General features: G+C 49.8%; 1 protein-coding gene across 1 annotated transcript; it reads left to right on the forward strand.

Moving 5' to 3' along the window:
• Nucleotides 1-20,890: 20,890 nt before the first annotated feature.
• On the forward strand, nucleotides 20,891-22,297 carry LOC144144407 (chitinase-3-like protein 2). Its single transcript, XM_077675873.1, has one exon. The coding sequence runs from the start codon at nucleotides 20,891-20,893 to the stop codon at nucleotides 22,295-22,297; it is 1,407 nt and encodes a 468-aa protein (XP_077531999.1).
• The last annotated feature ends 1,075 nt before the right edge of the window (nucleotides 22,298-23,372 follow it).

Below are 23,372 nucleotides of genomic sequence, written 5' to 3' on the forward strand. Positions count from 1 at the left end.
GGCCACGGCATCGCTGATTCAATGCCACGTCACGTACCCATCATGTACTGTCAGATAGAGTTGCTGGCTGCGCGCGGCTGTTTATCGGCCGCTGCGCGATCCCTTCCGTTCGTCTCCAATGCTGGTGCTGCCGCTTTTTTAACCGATAGCGGCCAAGGTCCGGATCCGCCACTCGACACGCCACCACTTCTGCAGAAGACGCGATTCCTCGTCTGGCAACGTGCTACGCTGTCAGCGGACCTACAAGATATAGAGCGTGGGGATTTCAGCCATAGAGTTTCTCAATATCACCTAGAGCGGAAAGTGTCGCTGCGATCGCACGCCGCCATCGGAATTGTGGGTACTGTGGGAATCGGATTGGCAGTGAGTGGCTAGTGCAAAGGGCTATGAATTAGGCTTCTCGGCTCTGAAGCGTTAGTTAGTTCTGTTTTCGAGATGCCCTGTTTGGCATTCAATGGCTATCACAGACATGTCTAAACAGCAGCGTGATTAGCTCTTAACGCATGTGCTCGCGTTAGCTGGGAGTTTTTTCAGATGAAGGGGTGACCACATGCAGCGACGGCGACAAGCGACGCGAAAAATGCAACCCAAAAGGTGCAACAGAGTGTACTTGGCCAAAGCGACAAGCGAAAAAAATTAATACACTGCCGCCTATGTCTATCGGTCGTCGTCGCTCGTCGCTACAGTTCACTTTATCGCCGCAGCCGCTCGCTTGTGGGCTGCTTCTGGCCGGAAAAAAGCGAGCGAGGGCCCCGGCGGCCGCTTGCTGCTTTATACCGCTTCCCGCTTGCTGCTGTCGCCACTAAATAAGCTTCGCTAGCACACACTATGCGTTTTCTGCACCCATTCAGTTACAATTATCGTGTCGTTCGTCGCCGTCGCTGCGTCACGGGGCGGCCTCTCTCGCATCCACCGTGGTCCCACGTAATTCGCGCCAGCAGCGCCAAATCCTCCCCTAGTAGTACGTGGCCTCTGAGAAACGTTGCATTAATCGCCATGGCAACGAGTGGCGAGGGGGGAAAGGGCGTTTGCTGACGTCATTTATCCCGCGGCAGCCAGGCTGTGCCGCCGCGCGCCGGCCCCTGAAACCGACGCTCGTCCAACTTTCGCGCCTGGCTCGCGCGAAAGTTGGACGAGCGGCGCCGATGACTCGAAATGGCCGCCGCCCGTCATTTGTTATGTGTGCAGTAACGTGTTTAATAACTGAACGAAGAAAACATGTAGGTAATAGTACGGTTTCTGGTATCAAATTGTTGTCTTTGTGGCGATAATAATTGGAGTGTTACACAAACATTATTTTTGCTATGCATTTATTCAAAATTCATATGAGGACGTCTTTGATTCGAAGTCATGAAAACACATGTGCTACACCAATATATTGCACATACATTTTATGTACACAGTACTGGACTAAGCAAAAATATGACATATGCAAATTTAGGCATACAACATTGTACAATAGGGAAAAAACGTGCTACATACACTTTTACAATAACACGGTTAGGCGGGCTAGTTGGTATTCTGAATTCATGGCTGTAACTTTTGCGCAACTTTACACGGTGACAGGTACAGGTCTTCGAGTCCCTTTTTGTATCGGTCTCCGTCTAAAGTTGCGCAAAAGTTACAGCCATGAATACACATTTAGGTACACAATACTTGATTACGAAAGAAGAACTTCGAAAGTTCTAGTCCCTACACAGATTTTTTTTTCGCGCACACCGCGGCGGGAGAAGAAAAGAACTTGAAAGTTCCACTCAATGTATACTTATTTCTTGGGCTCACCTCGAGACAGGAATGTTCTTTAGACATTAAAAAAATTCGTTTCAGTTCAGAGACACAATAATTGGGAATCTATATGTTAAAAGAAAGCACGCACACGTATGCTTCAAGCCCTGCCTTTCGGGCGAGTTAACGCAAACTCTGAAAGAAAGCGTTGACCCGCCCATTAACCTGCATACACTTCCGAGAAATCATGTTCACACCAACAAAATGCAGCCATAAAAAACTGTTGCAACACAATGGCCGCACTGTAGACACTCATTGCTGGATTATATCTAAGTACAAAAACAATGCCCAACCATGTGCACGTCGTAGAACACAGAACACAAATCGAACGCACCCGTCTTTTCTTTTAATGGCGCGTGAATTAACAACTTACGGGGGGTGGGAGGAAAGGCGGGGGGAGAAGACACCCAGAAAAAAAAGAAGCTTTCCTGTATTTTAAGCCGCAGATATCGGCCAGGTTGTTACAAGCTACCCTCTAACTCGCGTCTGGGCAGCGTCTCTTATCTCATCCTGTCCGATACGGCATGACCATTCTAACTTCAGAACTATGGAACACCAAACCCATTCGCGATAAGATGACAAGGCGCGGGCGCGCAGTTTAGATTGAACAGCAAAGCCGGCAATGCTACTTGGTTTTATTTATTTTTTAATGAGCGAAACGCTTGCAATGGCGGCTGCAGACAACGCATGTATTTCGGTTTGGCATTCCACTGCTTCATGTGAAAATCGACTTGCATTGAACACCGCGGAGTTACGTCAGATTTTTCGGAGCTCTGAAGCAACGCTTGGCAGTAGTTTCGCCGCAAATATACGATTTGGAGCAAGACGGGGGAGGAAAAAATGCTAAGGGCGCAGCACCTCCACGCCATCAATCGATGTGGTAGTATGTACGCCATGACAGGCAAGAAGCGCGTACAGTTGAGCTTGCCTTCTTTGTGAGCAGGTGCGTCGTGATGACATTGGATGGATTGAGGAGAGTCACCGGAGGAAACGTCCAATGAAGTCTAAAACCTTCCTCAACTTGGGGCCCAAACCTAGACTCATACCTGCTGCACGAAACAACAAAAAATACCTTGATAAGTATACTGAATCGACGTTCCAGCAGTTACTAAGGCAATCATCAAAAAGCGGCAATGCCACCACAAATTGATCTTGCGAGCAAGTGTGTGCGTGCCAAAGACGCGTTTACTTCTACTAAAACTTTGCGTACCTGCACAGCTGGGATATATTTGCACATTAGTTTCCACTCCAAGACGAGTGACATGTCTCTTTAACTTCACGTTACATGCGCGATTTTGAAAAGAGAAGAGTGCAATCAGTCGGCTTCTAAGGAATTCACTATAACTTGTACAAAGCTAATTTGCTTACCTGTCGTCTTTGGAGAAGGCGAGAAACTTGGTCAAACTGTACCGCGCTGTGTTGCTGCACCACAGAGCTGCGCAGGACTGGTAACACTCCTTCCTCCGCTGCCCCATATTTAGAATACATTCGAATGTATTTTATAATGCAGCGAAACTTTCCGCCCGTGGAAGCGTTTAGGCAACCCGCGCAACCCTTCGCACGCCGGCTCGCTCACGCACGTACCGAACTGGCCCGCCGTGCGCGCCGAGAGGAAGAAAAAAAAAATATTGGCGCCGGTGAGCTGTTGCGCATGCGTGAGGAGGCGCGGAAGCGTTGACGGTGTGGAAAGAAAGAGGGAAAGGGAAGGGCCACGCCGCAGCACCGTGCCGCTAGGATCGCCACAATTTCGGAAACCGAAACTAGCCCAAGTCGCCGACCAGTGGCTGCGTTCACTTACCCCTTGAAGCATGCGCTGCCTTGGACAGGCTCAATGGGGCAACATACATAGCGACTCGACAAGCCAGTATTTATTTGCCGTTTGAAGCATTCATGCAATTTTATAATGCTTTGCGCGCGTACTTGAAGCGGTAACAGGCTTCACTTCTACGTTAATTTATACCTGCTTAGACAAAACAAATAAATACAACGCGATTACATCATTCTCGCATCTGTAATGCTGCATCGCCTGCCAAGGCGCGTAGCATACGATAATGAAACTAATGAGAGGGAGCAAGAACACAGCTTGAGACAATATAAATAATTTTTTTTCAGCTAAATATTACAAAAAATCAAAGAAAACCTCACCCAGTTTGAAATATGTAATAACTTAAAAATATATCCGAGACGACCCGCTGTTTCTGGCAGCGTGAGCCAAAGGCAGGACTTGTAATTTTTTCTTTTCTTTGTAACCCTCTAATTTGTTTTGCAGCATAAGACCTCGAACACAGTGCCTAACACAAAACAAAATTTGTTGACAGCGACACTTTCGGCAGCAATTTTTTAAACAAAAACTCAATTTGCGTAGCCATGAAGTCATTGCCGGCCATGCCATGCCGAACTTTCGGCTGACCTACACAATATGGCGGCACTCATGGAGGCGTAGAGCGCTTCCGCCGAATCACGTTGACGCTAGCGCCAGATTCCACTCTAGGTAAGCTAGTGAGAAACTCTCTGATTTCAGCGGAGCCCCCTGCCACGGCATCGCTGATTCAATGCCACGTCACTCACCCATCATGTGCTTTCAGATGATGTGGCTGGATGCGTGCGGCTGTCTATCGACCGCTGCGCCATCCCTTCCGTTCGTCTCCAATGCTGGTGCTGCCGCTTTTCTAACCGATAGCGGCCAATGCCCGGATCCGCCACTCGACACGCCACCACTTCTCGAGAAGACGCCATTTGTTGTCTGGGAACGTGCTACGCTGTTAGCTGACCCAGCAGCTATAAAGCGCGGGGATTTCAGCGGAGCCCCCGTCCACGGCATCGCTGATTCAATGCCACGTCACGTACCCATCATGTACTGTCAGATAGAGTTGCTGGCTGCGCGCGGCTGTTTATCGGCCGCTGCGCCATCCCTTCCGTTCGTCACCAATGCTCGTGCTGCCGCCTTTCTTACCGATAGCGGCCAATGCCCGCATCCGCCACTCGACACGCCACCACTTCTGGAGAAGACGCGATTCGTAGTCTGGGAACGTGCTACACTGTCAGCTGACCTAGAAGCTATAAAGCGCGGGTATTTCAGCGGAGCCCCCGGCCACGGCATCGCTGATTCAATGCCACGTCACTCACCCATAATGTACTTTCAGATGGTGTTGCTGGTTGCGTTCGCCTGTTTATCGGCCGCTGCGCCATCCCTTCCGTTCGTCTCCAATGCTGGTGCTGCCGCTTTTCTAACCGATAGCGGCCAATGCCCGCATCCGCCACTCGACACGCCACCACTTCTGGAGAAGACGCGATTCGTAGTCTGGGAACGTGCTACGCTGTCTGCTGACCCAGAAGCTATAAAGCGCGGGTATTTCAGCGGAGCCCTCGGCCACGGCATCGCTGATTCAATGCCACGTCACGTACCCTTCATGTACTGACAGATAGAGTTGCTGGCTTCGCGCGGCTGTTTATCGGCCGCTGCGCCATCCCTTCCGTTCGTCTCCAATGCTGGTGCTGCCGCTTTTCTAACCGATAGCGGCCAGTGCCCGCATCCGCCACTCGACACGCCACCACTTCTAGAGAAGACGCCATTAGTCGACTGGGAACGTTCTACGCTGTCAGCTGACCCAGAAGCTATAAAGCGCGGGTATTTCAGCGGAGCCCCCGGCCACGGCATCGCTGATTCAATGCCACGTCACGTACCCATCATGTACTGTCAGGTAGAGTTGCTGGCTGCGCGCGGCTGTTTATCGGCCGCTGCGCGATCCCTTCCGTTCGTCTCCAATGATGGTGCTGCCGCTTTTTTAACCGATAGCGGCCAATGTCCGGATCCGCCACTCGACACGCCACCACTTCTGCAGAAGACGCAATTCGTCGTCTGGCAACGTGCTACGCTGTCAGCTGACCTACAAGATATAAAGCGTGGGGATTTCAGCGGAGCCCCCTGCCACGGCATCGCTGATTCAATGCCACGTCACTCACCCATAATCTACTTTCAGATGGTGTTGCTGGCTGCGTGCGCCTGTTTATCGGCCGCTCCGCATTCCCTTAACTTCGTCTCGAATGCTGGTGCTGCCGCTTTTCTAACCGATAGCGGCCAATGCCCGCATCCGCCACTCGACATGCCACCACTTCTGGAGAGGAGGCGATTCGTAATCTGGGAACGTGCTACGCTGTCAGCTGACCCAGAAGCTATAAAGCGCGGGTATTTCAGCGGAGCCCCCGGCCACGGTATGCTGATTCAATGCCACGTCACTCACCGATATTGTACTTTCAGATGGTGTTGTTGGTTGCGTTCGCCTGTTTATCCGCCGCTGCGCCATCCCTTCCGTTCGTCTCCAATGCTGGTGCTGCCGCTTTTCTAACCGATAGCGGCCAATGCCCGCATCCGCCACTCGATACGCCACCACTTCTGGAGAAGACGCGATTCGTAGTCTGGGAACGTGCTACGCTGTCTGCTGACCCAGAAGCTATAAAGCCTGGGTATTTCAGTGGAGCCCTCGGCCACGGCATCGCTGATTCAATGCCACGTCACGTACCCGTCATGTACTGTCAGATAGAGTTGCTGGCTGCGCGCGGCTGTTTATCGGCCGCTGCGCCATCCCTTCCGTTCGTCTCCAATGCTGGTGCTGCCGCTTTTCAAACCGATAGCGGCCAATGCCCGCATTCGCCACTCGACAAGAAACCACTTCTGGAGAAGACGCCATTAGTCGACTGGGAACGTGCTACGCTGTCATCTGACCCAGAAGCTATAAATCGCAGGTATTTCAGCGGAGCCCCCGGCCACGGCATCGCTGATTCAATGCCACGTCACGTACCCATCGTGTACTGTCAGATAGAGTTGCTGGCTGCGCGCGGCTGTTTATCGGCCGCTGCGCGATCCCTTCCGCTCGTCTCCAATGCTGGTGCTGCCGCTTTTCTAACCGATAGCGGCCAATGCCCTGATCCGCCACTCGACACGCCACCACTTCTCGAGAAGACGCCATTCGTCGTCTGGGAACGTGCTACGCTGTTAGCTGACCCAGAAGCTATAAAGGGCGGGGATTTCAGCGCAGCCCTCGGTTACGGCATCGCTGATTCAATGCCACGTCACTCACCCATAATCTACTTTCAGATGGTGTTGCTGGCTGCGTGTGCCTCTTTATCGGCCGCTCCGCATCCCCTTAAGTTCGTCTCGAATGCTGGTGCTGCCGCTTTTCTAACCGATAGCGGCCAATCCCCGCATCCGCCACTCGACACGCCACCACTTCTGGAGAAGACGCGATTCGTAGTCTGGGAACGTGCTACCCTGTCAGCTGACCCAGAAGCTACAAAGCGCGGGTATTTCAGCGGAGCCCCCGGCCACGGCATCGCTGATTCAATGCCACGTCACGTACCCATCATGTACTGTCAGATAGAGTTGCTGGCTGCGCGCGGCTGTTTATCGGCCGCTGCGCCATCCTTTCCGTTCGTCTCCAATGCTGGTGCTGCCGCTTTTCTAACCGATAGTGCCCAATGTTCGGTTCCGCCACTTGACACGCCACCACGTCTGGAGAAGACTTGATTCGTCGACTGGGAACGTGCTACGCTGTCAGCTGACCCAGAAGCTATAAAGCGCGGGGATTTCAGCGGAGCGGCCGGCCACGGCAATCCTGATTCAATGCCACGTAACTCACCCATAATGTACTTTCAGATGGTGTTGCTGGGTGCGTGCGTCTGTTAATGGGCAGGTGCACCATCCCTTTCGTTCGTCTCCAATTCTGGTGCTGGCGCTTTTCTAACCGATAGTGCCCAATGTTCGGTTCCGCCACTCGACACGCCACCACTTCTGGCGGAGACGCGATTCGTCGACTGGGAACGTGTTACGCTGTCAGCTGACCCAGAAGGCATAAAGCGCGGCGATTTTTGCGGATCGCCCGGCCACGGCATCGCTGATTCAATGCCACGTCACTCACTCGTAATGTACTTTCAGATGGTGTTGCTGGCTGCGTGCGCCGGTTTATCGGCCGCTGCGCCATCCCTTCCGTTCGTCTCCAATGCTGGTGCTGCGGCTTTCCTAACCGATAGCGGCCAATTCCCAGACCCACCGCTCGACACGCCACCACTTCTGGAGAAGTCGCGATTCGTCGACTGGGAACGTGTTACGCTGTCAGCTGACCCAGAAGCTATAAAGCGCGGGGACTTCAGCGGAGCGCCCGGCCACGCCATCGCTGATTCAATGCCACATGACTCACCCATAATGCACAGCCGTGAGCTGAAGTAAGGGGACCACGGGAGCGGTGGCCAAAACTAATCGCTGCGCCGTCTGGTTGCGCGGCGTCTGCAGTCGAGACCGCATACGGAGCAGGCGTGGCCTAGCAGTACATTACGCATGCCGCTATCGCCCGCTTCTTCGCAATTGTCTCACGCTCCGATAAAATGACGCCAGGGGAACCGCGCTGCCCTTTTGCGGTCTGTTGGTCAACACACCAGTGGAAACGGCGCGCTGGCGCAATTGGCGCCAACGCGGGTCCGCTGGCAGAGTTGGTGATTACCTCGTGCTTGAAGATATTTTTTGCACCCCACCCCACCCCCGCGTCGTGTATTGAAGCAGAAAATGAAGCAGAAAAAAATCACTGTCCAGTCGAAGAAAATGAAACGAAACTCTATCTTTGTCGGTTTTGGGGATAGATGATAAATTATAGCATCCGAAGAATGTAGCGAACTCGAAAAATTATTGATGCTAACCTTACATGCTAAGGTTTTGACAAATATTGCGGTGTTTAGGTATGTACTGCATTGCTTTATGAAACTTGGCTTGCCGTATGCGGCATATGTGCCATTTCGCAATTGCGCGGGAAAATCCAGATTGGCATTTTTTTCAAGTTCGAGCCACCGACACATACATGTAATGTTCAAAAACTACATTGCGATACGAGATACCTATTGAACCACGCCTCGAATGCCGAGCGACTATCGAAGCGCATGCAAACTACATTTTTCTATTGGACGTATTTGCACTTGAAAACACCATTGACAATTCTTGCGCACTTCTGTGACACGAGTTGAAATTGAAGGACTTGATCCAAATGGTGGTCGTTGAAGATAAAAAGATTACTAGCTTATGGTGCACGGTATGCAGCAATCAAATGACAGTACACTTCAAAACAGCCAAGTTTATTTACACGTATTATTTTTCAAAGCATTGCACAGGGAGGGCCGTCGTTCTCAGATGGGGGTCCGCAGACAAAAAGAGGAACGTGAAGACACTTCGGACTCTGTGGGTCCCTCTGCGATACTCCCAAATTCCTTTTTTAAGTGCAGAGCATTTCAGGAACTCACGATGTTTCCTGCGTTGACGTCCGTCGTAGTCCGCACCGTCGTTGTCCGCACCCCTCCCCCTACACTATATAAAAAAAAATACTATCCGGCGCCTGGTTTCGATCCCTCGACCCTGCGGGCGGAACACAATGTACATGGTGCTCTACCCACTGCGCCACAAAGCCGACACAGAATGGGAGGCTACGAACGCGCCTTATATCCTTGACTCATTCAAACTACGTCAAGAAGCTGCTGATACAACGCATTCACTACCACCAACTCCCCAAACACTAAACGTTGACGCAATACACCCACCCCCTATACGACGCATTTACTCGAGTCCCCCTCGCGGGGAGATGGGCCCAATTTTTCCCCCAAACCCTGCCACGAACTAAAAAAGGGCCCGTCTCCCCGCGAGGGGGACTCGAGTAAATGCGTCGCATAGGGGGTGGGTGTATTGCGTTAACGTTTAGTGTTTGGGGAGTTGGTGGTAGTGAATGCGTTGTATCAGCAGCTTCTTGACGTAGGTTGAATGAGTCAAGGATATAAGGCGCGTTCGTAGCCTTCCATTCTGTATCGGCTTTGTGACGCAGTGGGTAGAGCACCATGTACCTTGCGTTCCGCCCGCAGGGTCGTGGGATCGAAACCAGGCGCCGGTAAGTAATATTTTTTTTATATAGTTTAGGAGAAGGGGTGCGGACCTGTTGTTGAGAGCGAGGAGGGTAGCGTGATGCGGGAGAGGAGGAGTGGGGGAGAGGGCGCACCTGAAACGGCTGTTGCGGACGCCGAGGCACGCCGACAACGCCGGGTGACATCGTGAGTTAAAGAAGTGCTCTGTATTTAAAAAATGGATTTGCCGCATGACATGTTTGAATAACGCCTCCGCACATAACAAACTTTAAAGCTGGCTTTTTGAACAACGTATCAATTATGCAGAAAAGCCACACTCAAAAGGCGGACATGGAGTATGTGTATGAGCGACTTTGGCTGCAAGGGTTAATTGTGCGACAATAGGACACGTATCACCGCATTTCATCGTGGGGTCCCCCACCACTTTTACAAGCCCAGAAGGAGTATTCGGCGCGCTACCGGCCGAGTACCACTAGCATAAAAAAATCGCAGGTCACAAATCCAAAGTACTGCGGGCAGATAGCCCTATTTCCTTCACAACGCCATACCCTTCAATTTATTTACAATAGTCCCCACTCCCAAAGAGACGTCACAGCAGAAAGTGACGATGACCTATCAATTAGTCAATACTAGGCCGCTGAGCGGCCACAAAGGCAGTAAATTAGGGTGTACACAAATAGCCATGGGACCCAACTCTGTCTCTCTCATGCGGAAATTTGAAGGCGTTTATCAATATCACTCTACCGAACAAACAACAAGACAACAGATCTCAACTGAGAAACTTCATTACTTAACAAAAAAAACCTCGGGTGCTCCGTATAAATCCCCAGCCATGCAATGCACGCCTAAAATTAAGCTCCGCGCAGAAGATTACCTTCTTTGATTGCCGGCGCCAGTATTCTAAGAAGACGGGCTGAACACGCATTACAAAACAGCCATCACTCACTCCGCAAATATATCAAAAGAAGCAAAATAGTCGGTACGCCATCTTGAGCTAAGAGAAAGCACCCACGGTGGTTGGTCATTTTTTTTCGGATGTATTTACTGCAATGCTTTCCCGCTGCGACCTTGTGATACCGAAAAATAAAAAAAGGGCTACGCTCCCAACCCAGACACAGCACGCTGTGTGTGGCAGCGAAGCACCACTGCCGCATATCAGGTGAGTCGCATCGTTTTCAATGATAGGGCGGTGCCCGGCAGTGTTCCTCTAACTGCGCGGCGTGATTCCCCTGGCCCTGATTTATCGAAGCAAGAAGCAGTCGCGAAGGAGCGAGCGATAGCGGCATGTGTGCTGTTCTGCTAGGTTGCGCCTGCGCTGTGCGCGGTCTCGACAGCACACGCCGCGCAACCAGACGGCGCAGCGATTAGTTTTGGCCATTGCTCCCGTAGTCCGTTTACTTCAGCTCACGGCTATACACATTTTCATCCGTTAATCTGTAATAAGATAAAGACATGTTCTGGGCTGCGTTGCGCATGCGCAGTTACATTTTCCTGTCGACAGCGCCAATCATTAAGCCGCTAGCACAGCCCACTGATACAATGGCAGCTCCCAAGACGAAGAAGTTGAAAAGGTCTATAGTTTCAGATGGTGTTGCTGGCTGCGTGCGGCTGTTTATCGCCCGCTGAGCCATCCCTTCCGTTCGTCTCCAATGCTGGTGCTGCCGTTTTTCTAACCGATAGTGCCCAATGCCCGGATCCGCCACCCGACACGCCACCACTTCTGGAGAAGACGCGATTCGTCGTCTGACAACGTGCTACGCTGTGAGATGAACCAGAAGCTATAAAACGCGGAGATTTCAGCGGAGTCCTCGGCCACGGCATCGCTGATTCAATGCCGCGTCACTCATCCATCATGTACTTTCAGGTACTTTTATGATTGCAGTTGCTAATGCAGCAATGATGTCTGTCTGCTAGCGGTGTCGTGGCCTCCTCATATTTTGAAGCGTTTCCGTGCAGTTTCAATGCAGATGTGGCGTCTTTTGGTGCTCGGGGGTTATATTGAGCTAAATCATGGTCAGATGACCAAGGTACAAGAGGAAAAGTTAGAAAGTGTCTTTAATGCTGCACAGAGGCTTGAGGTCAGTATCACTAGCCCACTTGAAGGCGTTAATAAAATCCTCCAGATTCATATTACGCTGCAGAACGATTTACAGGCTCTAACAAAACGTGTTGAAGAAGTGCAATCTAAAAGTTAGTTGACAGCTTCACCCGGACCTTCCGCCTCCGTTGAACCTAACATCTCCAAAGTGCAAGAAAAAATTGACGACCTGGAAAACCGCTCCCGCAGGTCTAACGTTCTTTTCTACGGGATTAGCGACACTAAGAAATCCCAAGCGTGGGACGGCTCCGAGCGTCTCGTACACGAATGTTGCACTAACATACTTGGCATAATATTGTCTACCATAGCCAGGGCTCACCGTATAGGACGCTTTTCTTCTGAAAAACCACGGCCTATTATAGCCAAGCTCTACTACGAAAAGGAAGTAGAATCGGCGATGGGCAACGCCTTTAAGATAAAAAAACACAACATTCAGCATCTCCCGCGACACTCAGAGGCTGCTCGCCATAGGCGACGCAAGTTGTGGCAGTTTTAGAAAACTGTGAAGAAATATGATGATCGTTTGCGCCTTAACTTCAACAAACTTCTTATTAACAACAGCACTTGTTATTGGGACACCGAGGCCGAATGCGCTGTACATACTTCACAGCCTGTTGCGAACCCGCGTAATAGCGACAGCCACTGACGCTCTGCAGGTATTCGCCCATCTCGTGAAGCTAATCTGTCTTTATGCCCACGTGCACGACATAATACGGACATGACTACTAGTTTCTTGTTTACTAATATCAGAAGTGTAGGGCCCAAAAGTGTGCCTCTGTCCTCGCTAATCTATTGAGGTTGTTCGTGTGTTATCGCACTCACTGAAAGGCGGGTAAATGACAGTACTCAATCCTTCAATTCAGTCGTTGTTACTTACTCTGAATTTAAGCTCTATCGCTGCGACCGTGAAAATCGCCGCGGTGGGGGTGTGCTTCTTGCTCTTAGAAAAGATGTTATTGCTATTCCCATTGTTATTATTTTATATGTCGAGTCTACTTGGGTATCACTGAAAAATACTGTTCGTAACATAATTATTGGTGTTGTTTATCGTCCTACTGATACAAACGTGTTCACAGTCTAATTTCACAGAGTCTTAGGCGAGGTATCTTTGAGGTTTCCTGATGCGACGCTGATAATATTTGGTGATTTTAATGTTCCTTCTAATAATTGCTCTACCTATCAGGAGCTGCCACGGAATCCGAGGCTAGCGCTTTCCTCGACACCTGCCTTGGTTTGACATTGCTTCAATAATTAACTCAGCCCACACGACGTTCCGCACCCTCAGCTAACATCTTTGGCCTAATTTTAACAAACGACCCCGATCTTTGTTCAGATATAATACATGTTGACGGTCTTTCCGATCACTCTATTATCAAAGGTAATCTGAAATGCTCACCAGTTAAAAAGAACGTCATTAAAAAGCAAATAATGTGTTACGGTAAGACAAACTAGGAAGGTATTAAGGAGGAATTGTCTACCTTCGCAGAAGGTTTTCTGAAAGATTTTTCAACCCGATCAGTAAAGCATAACTGGAGTTTTTTTTAAACTAAATATGCCGAGCTCGTAAATAAATTTGTACCCGTCATAACAACTTCTTGCACTAACACAGTCCCTTGGTTTATTAATCAACTTCACCGACTTCATACAAAAAGAAGCGCCTTTACAGGCAGGCTAATAAGCACAAAGATTCAGCTTTCTGGCAACGTTACAAATTATTTGACAGTCACTATCAATCTCTGCTCAAATCAATCCTCCGTAACGTTTTTACCCGCGATCTGCCTTCAATGTTAACTACCAATCGAAAAAAGTTCTGGCGCACAATAAACCCTTCTAACCATCCCGACATCACACTTTCCAATGCTGCAGGCGGCGCGATTCCCGAGGACAAGTGCGCGCAGGTAATGAATAACATCTTTTCTTTAGTGTTTACCCGAGAAAATGCCACATCATCACCAGCTGTTAACCCTTCCACCGTTATCTAAATGCCTTAAATAGTGATTAACGAGGCTGGTATACTTACTTTACTCAGCAAACTTAAAACTACTACTGCATCTGATCTCCTTGGATTGAATAACAAAATACTAAAAAATGTTTCTCAAGACATCCATCGTATCTTATCAGCTCTTTTCACTCAATGCTTGTCATTTGGTTTAATCCCCGAAGACTGGGGAATTGCTAATGAAATACCCATCTTTAATTCAGGCGATCATTCATCCCCACCTAATTATAAACCAATATCGTAACAAGCACCATTTGTAAACTTCTCGAACACGTCATACACTCGATGGTAATAACTACTGAAGCAGAGCATAACATCATTTTCAAGTACCACCATGGCTTTCGAAAGGGCTACTCGTGCGACACTCAACTTGCCGGGTTTATTCTCTATATAAATTCTTCGATTGACGCTGGCATACAAACCTACGAAAGTTTCTGATTTTTCCAAAGCCTTTGACCCGGTCCCTCATCACAGGTTGCTAATAAAATTAACACAGCTTAACATTCACCCGCTTCTACTCGCATAGATTTCAGTTCCGTTCAGTTCACAGTTCACAAGACATCAGTTCACATCCGTTAATAACAGTTTCTCCTCTTGGGACAAGATGCGTACATGCACACAACAATCGGAGGACGACGCGGAAGAAACGACATCATCTCACTTATCGTACAAGGAATGGGCTGACAAGCAGAAGCGGATCCTCGACCAGTTCACCCGGAAAATTGCGACAACAACAAAGGTACCATTTGTTGACAGCAGGCTTGCCCACATGTGGGCAGCGCGGCATTCACTCACCAGGCGCTGGAAGAGACAGAGACGGAATAAAAAGCTCGCCCGCCGCATAGCTAAGCTCAACGCAGACATATCAGAACATGTGTCCAAACTTAGTAGAGAAAATTGGCTACAGATATGCGACGGCCTCCAAGGCCAGCTGTCTGTGGGAAAGACATGGAAGCTGCTACGGCACCTCATCGACCCCACAGGCAGCAAGACGGCAAGCCACCGCTCGTTGACAAAAGTATTAAACACATATGACGGAGATGGTGACCGGCTGATCAAGGCGCTGAAAGAGCACTATCTACAGACGGAGCGGGGGCAACACCCGGCCCCACAAGAATACACAGGTCCCCATAACGAGGACCTAGACAGGCCCTTCTCGCTTTCGGAGCTCTGGTCAGCAATTGACGATAGTAATAAGAAGAGTGCCCCTGGCAAAGATGCTATTACATACAGACTACTTACAAACATGAGCAGCAGGGCAGCGCAGTCCCTCCTAGAACATATAAATAGGGCTTGGGAGAGCTCGCAGCTCCCCCCAGAATGGACAGAAGCCGAAGTGCGATTCATTCCTAAACCCGGAAAAGCCCCAGCCATAGAGAACATGAGGCCAATCTCGCTAACCTCATGCGTGGGAAAGGTGATGGAGAGGATGGTGCTCCGTCGACTCCAAGCGCACCTTCAAAACAGCGATCAACTGCCAAAGACAATGTTTGGATTTAGGAAACAACTATCCACCCAAGATGTGATGCTCCAACTTCACGAGTTAGTCATCAAGCAAGCTACCAGAAACAGCCCCAGGGCAATTCTGGCCCTAGACCTAAAGGGGGCTTTTGACAACGTTACACACGCAAGCATTCTGACGAACCTCAACGGTACGAGATGCGGCACACGCACTTTCGGATATATCAAGAATTTCCTATCCTCCCGTACGGCGCAAATCTCGGTGGGCAACGAACTTGGGGAACGAGGCACCCCTCAGGGAGCAGTCCTGTCACCACTCCTTTTCAACCTGGCTCTGCTACCCCTCCCACGCCTGTTGGATCAAATTGAAGGGATCGGTCACGCGCTCTACGCTGACGATATTACAATATGGACGAAACAAGCGGGTTCCGATGGTTGGATAGAGGAGACCCTCCAAGCAGCGGCACTGACCGTGCACGAGTACGCGAGGACCTGCGGACTCAGCTGCGCGCCACAGAAATCAGAGCTCCTCGTGGTCCAACCCGGCAAACCCCGCCAACAGCTCCCGCCTGACATCGCTATCCAAATCGAAGGCATCAAGATCACGCCGACGGACAAATGTCGAATCCTCGGGCTTACCCTACAAGATAACGGAAAGGCACACGCCGCCGTCGATAAAATTAAGAACAGTGCTGAGAAGATCCTTGCGATGCTGCGAAGAGTCACCACCCGGAACAGAGGCCTGAAGGAGGACGACGCCCTCAGGCTAGTACAAGGGTTCATAATATCAAGAATTACATATTCGGCACCGTATCTCAATCTCAACAAGACCCAGAAGACTACACTCGACACCATCATCCGAAAGGCCACTAAGCAGGCCCTCGGCCCAGCAACTACAACAAGAAAATGGAGTGCTCTACGTAGACGCCTCTCTTGTGAAAGGAAGCAATCGCGCAGCGGTGGTGGTCACCGATGCAGAACGACTCATCAACAGCGCGGCGGTAAAGACTAAGGAGCCCACGACAGCGGAGGAAGTGGCCATAGCCCTGGCGCTCGTTCAACCGGGCGTCGGGGTGGTGGTCACTGACTCAAAGAGAGCCTACAGCGGTTTCAGAAAGGGGGTGATCTCCTTAGAGGCAGCCACAATACTATCGAAAAAGAGGGCACCGGGCCGAGCCATAGAGCTCACATGGGTGCCTGCCCATACAAAGGTAGCCGGCAACGTCATCGCTGACTACCACGCCCGAGCAATGACCCTCCGGGCAGGGCAGGACACGGACACCCCAACTCCGGCACTCACATATAAAGAAATTACGAACGAATACAAAGACGAGCGGCGTACCCTCCCCGAGCCACACCGCACCCTGACCAGGGAGCAACAGACAATACTCAGGCGCATCCAGGCGGGGTCACTAGCCCACCCCGTCCTGTTGCATACATTTTACCCTGAACACGAGGGGGACCGCTGCCCATTCTGTAAAACAAACAGCGGCACGCTCGCGCACATACTGGCGGAGTGCACTGAACTAAAGGCCCCTATACCCCCCCCACCCTCCCTCCACCCCCCCTACCCCACTCCACGAGCGATGGGAGACCTTGCGGTCCAGCCCCGCCCTGCCGACCCAGCTCGCGCTGACGGCCAGGGGCCAGGAGCTGCTGGCCCAATACGGTTCCCGCGACCTGGGAACCGCTCCGTCTGGCGTCTGAACACGCCTCGAGCTCAAATAAAGTTACTACTACTACTACTACTTCTCCTCTTTTGGCGAAGTGTACTCAGGTGTTCGTTCTTAATTTTTAATTTTCATTATGATTTGCCTAACACGGTTTCATCCCAAATCAGGTTATTTGCGGACGAATGCGTGATCTATCGCAACCTCTGTGCAAAGATGATGAGCAGGCCCTCCAGGCTGACCTAGATGGTATAAGCTCTTGGGGTCTAAATGGTTAATGTGCCTGAATAATTATAAAACAAAGCTTATGTCTGTTAGTAGACGCGCATCTCGCATTTCAACCTCGTACTCTTTAAATAATACTCCAGTTGAACTTACTAGTAATTACAAGTACCTGGCTGTTAACCTTAGTTCGGACGTATCCTAGAATTATCACTTGACGTCATACCTGCATCGGCTAACCGCTCACTAGGTCTTTTAAAACATATCTTGAAGCATGCCCCCTCGCACCTACGTAAACTCGCTTACATCACACTTCTACGGCCTAAAATCGAATATGCATCAGCCATTTGGGACGCTTACCAAGCTTACATAATCAAAAACATCGAATCACTTCAAAACCGCGCAGTTTCTTTCATCTTTTCAGACTACTCCCGTCATTCCACTGTCACAGAGTTGAACATTCGTGCTGAACTGCTCGACTTGTCGCTACGACCCAGAGCTGCAAGGTTATCACTTTTTCACAAACTTTATCACCACCCATTGCTTCATGACCATTTTCCTTCACCAGCTTCATTCGTCCCAGACCCGACCACCCTTTCAAAGTGAAGCTTTTACCTTGTCATACTTTGAGCTATTCTGGGTGATTCGTTCCGCGTACAATCATTGACTGGAACCCATTAATTAAATGCTGTTCATTTTAATTAACTAATACTCACGGAAGTTGTGAATTGAACACAAAACTATCGCTTTTTTTATATAACTTCTTTTTAATTCATTTTTACGCGTTATTTCGAGCTAACGTTACATTTATCATATTCGTGTTCGTGCATGCGTTGTCGTTTTTATGTTCTATTTCTCCAAGTGTATATCTTTGTTGGTATGTTTGTTTCTGCTGCATTGACTACCCCCTATGTAGTGCCCTCCTGCGTGAGGGCCTTTAGGGTCACTTAGAATAAATAAATAAATAGACCCTGATGTCCAGATCAAGGATGCGAGTGTGGGCAAGAAGTGTGCGGGATTGTTGTTCATTATTGAGTTCAACAAGGTTTTCTTTAGTCCTGAGCTTTTTAGTTTGACACTTTTCACCGAATGTGCTTTTGCTGAAATTTGGAGACCAGGAATACCGACAGTGAAGCGCAAGTCTTGTTGGGTCAGCTGACTCGATCACAAGAAAACGAGGATAGTTATTCACGGTTGTTGAAAAGACAGTTGTTGAGAGAGGTGGGAATAAAACTTCGGTACGGCCCCTTTTCAGGGACCAATCACGTTTGGGGGGGGGGGGGGGAGTATAAAATACCATATAGCATAGTATATAAGCAGGAGAAGGGTGTACTTATTTCGCTGGGGTTCCCCTGATACCGAGGAAGGTCCCGGAGCTCCCTGCCTGGTATACAGACAGGGAGCCCATCCGCCGGAGCTTGACCTGGGCTCTGACGGCGACCGTTTCTGGTTTTGTCCCTTCACCTTAAAACTTCACCTTACTTCACCTTAAAACTTCGCCCTTCAACTTAAAACTGAAAGCTTCTGCCATTCACCCTTCATCTTAAATCACGGTAGATTACAGCGTGAGTATGGGGGCTCGGGGTCAGCGGTGTCGCCAATACCGTCACCCAAATTACTCAAGGGGCCCCGTGCCGGGATCTCCCGATCTGCCATGCCGGTTTGTTTCAGGAGGATTGTGGATTGCTGCTGAGTTTTTACTTCAATTAGCAGTTGACCAGTTCTGAGCTTTTTGGCGTCGTATGTTTTGGCGAAGATACCATCAAAGAATTTTGAAACAAGAAATACGGTTTGAGAGGTAACCTGCTTCGATTTGTCCACAGATTCAAGGATCAAAAAACGAGGGTTGTTATCTGGCTTTGGAAGCGAGATCGAAGGCAAAAAAGGAAAAGAAGCTTCGGTGCGGCCCCCTTTCAGGGACTGATCCCGTTGGGGGGGTTTAGAAAAAACCATATTGCATACTATAAAAGAAGAGGACGGGGGTACTTCGCTCGGGTTACCCTGATACCGAGAGAGGTCCCAGAGCTCCCTGCCTGGAAAACAGACTGGGCGCCCACCTGCTAGAGCTTGACCACAAATCCGACGGCGACCGTTCGTGGTTTCTCACCCTCCACCTATAAACAGATCACCACGGTCGAATACAGCCTATGTTTGGAGGCTCGGGATCGGCGGTGTCGCCAATACCGTCACCAAGATTACTCAAGGGGCCGTGCGGGGGAGAAAGCATTTGACTCGGTTGAAACCTCAGCCGTCATTCAGGAATTACGGAACCAGGGTGTAGACGAGCGTTATGTAAGAATACTAATGGTAAGAATACAATGGGTCCACAGCTACCACCATCCTCCATAAGGAGAGCAGTATAATGCCTATAAGGAAGGGCGTCGTCTGATAAGGAGACAAAATCTCTCCTATGTTATTCACAGCATGTTTACAAGATGTATTCAGAAGATTGGATTGGGAACCGGTGGGAGTAAGGGTTAATGGACGATACCTCAGTAACCACAGATTTGCTGATGGCGTTGCCTTGCAAAGTAACTGGGGGACGAATTGCAAACCATGCTTACTGCACTCCACAAACGGAGTAGAACCATGGGCCTGAAAAGTAATATGCGGATAACTAAAGTAATGGTGAATAACCTCGGCACAGCACAGCAGTTTGAGATAGGTGGCGAGGCAGTGGAAGTGGTAAGCGAATATATCTAATTAGACCAAGTTGTGACCCCGGTTGCCAACCATGAGGCAGAGATAATCAGGATAAGAATGGCATGGAGTGCACTTGGCAGGCATTCTCATATAATGAATGGCAGCCTACCATTGTCCCTGAACAAGAAATTGTATCCCAGCTGCATATTACCGGTACTCACCTAAGGGGCAGAAACTTGGAGGCTCACTAAGAGGGTTCAACTTAAATTGAGGGCGACTCAGCGAGCAATGGAACGGAAGAAGATAGGTGTATCATTACGGGACACGAAGAGAGCGAAGTGGGTCAGGAAACAAACGCGTGTTAACGACATATTAGTAGAAATTAAAAAGAAAAATGGCCGTGGACAGGGTGTGTAATGCAAAGGAAAGATAACCGTTTTTCATTAAGGGTAACAGAGTGGATCCGTAAAGAAGGCAAGCGTGGCAGGGGGCGGCAGAAAGTTAGATGGGCAGATGAGATCAAGATGTTGGCGGCGATAAATTGGTCGTAGTTAGCACACGACCAAAATAATTGGAGAAAAATGGGAGAAGCCTTTGCCTTTCAGGGGTTGTAGATACGCTGGTGATGATGATGTTGGTACTGACACACCAGGACACTTGTTTTAGAACGCTTCGCGCTAGTACGTAACGCGTACTAAAAGAACACACTGGGTCACTCTTTTTCCAATGCATCCCGCTAGAACTCTCGGTGCTTCAAAGAAACGAGATTTTTACAGCAAGGCTTTATATCTCTACTCCCCACCGGTTTCATCTTCGTGGGAAAAAACGCCAAGGCACCAAGCATACTTATTCAATCGATGATTCGCCCCTCCATGTTTCACAATAGTGGAGATTGCCCGGTTTTTTTCTTATTTTCCTTTTGTATATCGGGGTTTCCTGCTCTCATAACTGATATTTTTTATTTCGCAGATTAAAGTGTTAACTTATTTAATTCATACTTGACCTGTTAAATTATGTAGATGTTATTCTACTTTTGCCAAGTGGGTGTTTTTGCACAATTCGTTTGATGGTCATCATCATCGTGATTGCCTACTACATGACCTAAGGTAGGCCCTGAGCAGAATGTCGCGAGTGCTGGACGAGCAGTTTCTCCTTCAACGGTCCCGGCCGCAGGCGCTTGCGCTGAGCGATCAGCCGTTGATTAAGAAAGGCATAGTGTACACGGGAGTGGCATGCGTCGCCTTCGCGTTAGTCATGGTGGGCGTGTTTGTGGGCGTCATCGCCTACGACTTGCACCAGGCCGACCGCTTCCTCATCTCGGTCACTTTCCCTGTGAAGGTAGTCTCCAGGCGAAGCGACCCCCTTCCCATCTTCTGTCACCTGAACCCGTCCCGGCTCTACAACCAGGATGTTGTTTACAGGCCTGTGGACATTCCGGGAAAGTACTGTTCCCACCTAGTGCTGCCGATGAGGGGCTTCTTGAGTGCCGGAAACGACACGTTCGACGTTAACAGCGCCTTCGTGCTCATGCAGAATCGCCTGGTTGAATTGCGGGACGATGTGCAGCAGACTTTCCCGCACCTCAAGCACGTGGTTGCAATCGGGCCCGAGAATGACGACGGCCGGCTGCCGTTTCACGAAGCGCACAATGCATCCGTCTACATGTCTGTTCTTGTGGAAATGGTGCGCTGGCTGCTCGAGACGCAATTCCATGGCATCGTTCTCAACCGCGTGTTACCTTTGGAGAACGAGTTCGGAAAGCATATGGTCGGGTTCCTGAAGCGCTTGAAGCAGGTCATGCACAAGCACAGAGTCCTTTTCATCGCCACCGCTAGGTCCGACGCGCATGCGTTCACATCGAGCATAAAGCCCAGATTGCTGCCAGAGATCTTTGACTACGTCATCGTCAAGACACAGGTTGTTAACCACACAGCCAGCAGTTCTGAACGCATTCTGGTGCCGTTCTACCAGCAGCGCTCACGAACGCAGAACAGCATCGAGGGTGCTTTGAAGCAAGCCATCCGCAGGGGCGTTCCCAAAAGCCACGTCCTGGTCGCCGTCTCTCTCTCGGGCTTCATGTGCACGCTGTCTGCTCCTCCTGCAAATAACGTAGTTCCGAGCTGGGGTGACACGCAGACGAAACGGGTCGTGTCCTACAAAGAGGCTTGTCAGCTGGTGCGGACAAGCGAGTGGAGAGCCTTCTACGACGAAGAGAGTGAGAGGCCCTATGCCTGGCACAACAACTTGTGGATGGCCTACGAGGACGAGATGAGCGTGCGGAAGATGGCGTCGCTGGTGCACAAAATGTCGCTCGGTGGTGTTGTCATCGTGGATGTGGGACACGACGATTATCAAGGACAGTGCGGTGTGGCGAACCCCCTAGTGAGGGCCGTTTTTGGAGAGCTCGAAGGAACTCTGATCGACGACAACAGCAGCGTCGCCGTCCTGAATACCGGCCTCGCAAGTGGGGAAACTAATGGGACTCTCACTGTCAACGCCACAAGACTACACGGGCCGTCAGGAAAGTAAACCACTGGATCTTGCCTTCTTGTCACAAGGGAGTATTTTGCCTGTCATAAACACACTTGGTGAAAAGTGTCTTTTTGCTTACTTAAGTGCTTCTGATGTCCGCGAGGCAGAGTGCTGTACGAGCACACTTTTATTGTATTAGGTGTTTTATAAGCTTCGAGCACTTTTAATGAAGGTGTCAGTGCGATCCATAAGAAATACGGGGAGACGAGAAGTCCGGTGTAATAAGAGTATTTGTAAGAGGACTTAACTAAACTCTTTCAGCCAGTCGTCGTCTCATCAGCGCAGATGGAGAGGTGCTAGGTTAGGGGTACACGTGCTCTGCTACTCACACCTATTAACCGCTCGAACCCCATTCTCATAACCGCTGACGTCGAATGACTTCATGTGTGGGAATCATTGCTGCCTTCATATGCCAGTGCGCGCATATCGCGGTCGAACTTTTCCGGCAGTGGCTACATAAGAATAGTGCTCATGGAGTAGAACTACCTTGTGTTCGTGATTATCCCCGCCAATTCGCTAGGCTTTGCCTGCGGCACGCAAAACGCGTGCGTGTTTAAGGCCGCCAACCCGAACTTTATTCGGGCTGGCGGCCTTATGGGTCATAAACGTACTAATAACCGCCGAAAGTTATGTCTCTGGCCCGTCTGTGCTCCGTCTCTGATTGGATGATAAAAATTATTATCAGAACTTTGGTGAGGTAAAGAGGACGGGTGAATACTCCTCAGATTTTGCCCGTTGTAGCGGCATTAAGGTGTGTGGGAAGATGGCTTGTGGCCAGTCAGCGCACTCCTATTGAGACCGCAGTGATTTCTCTGTCCATTCATCTACAAATTCTTACAGAATGTGGGAGCATACGGATTAGCCCTCCTTTTTCAGAATTTTTAATCTTTCACGATCGGCTTTCAGAAGAAGGCTTGGTCTCCGAAATTTCTTCCTGTCGCCGTCTGCCCCCAAAGATGGCTATGTGGCCACACCAACTTTCTTGTCAATGTGCCCTGTAGCTTTAGTTTAATCGAGATATAGTAAAAAAATTACAGACGGCGTGACTGCGCGAACTGTGAAATAATGTAGG

The sequence above is a fragment of the Haemaphysalis longicornis genome, unplaced genomic scaffold, assembly GCF_048455015.1.
Source record: "Haemaphysalis longicornis isolate Haplotype H1 unplaced genomic scaffold, Haemaphysalis longicornis Haplotype H1 scaffold_1, whole genome shotgun sequence".
In the NCBI taxonomy this organism is placed as follows: domain Eukaryota; kingdom Metazoa; phylum Arthropoda; class Arachnida; order Ixodida; family Ixodidae; genus Haemaphysalis; species Haemaphysalis longicornis.

What these genes read in the sequence shown, in the direction of transcription:
- LOC144144407 (XM_077675873.1), top strand. Translation starts at nt 20,891, where the DNA reads ATGTCGCGAGTGCTGGACGAGCAGTTTCTCCTTCAACGGTCCCGGCCG.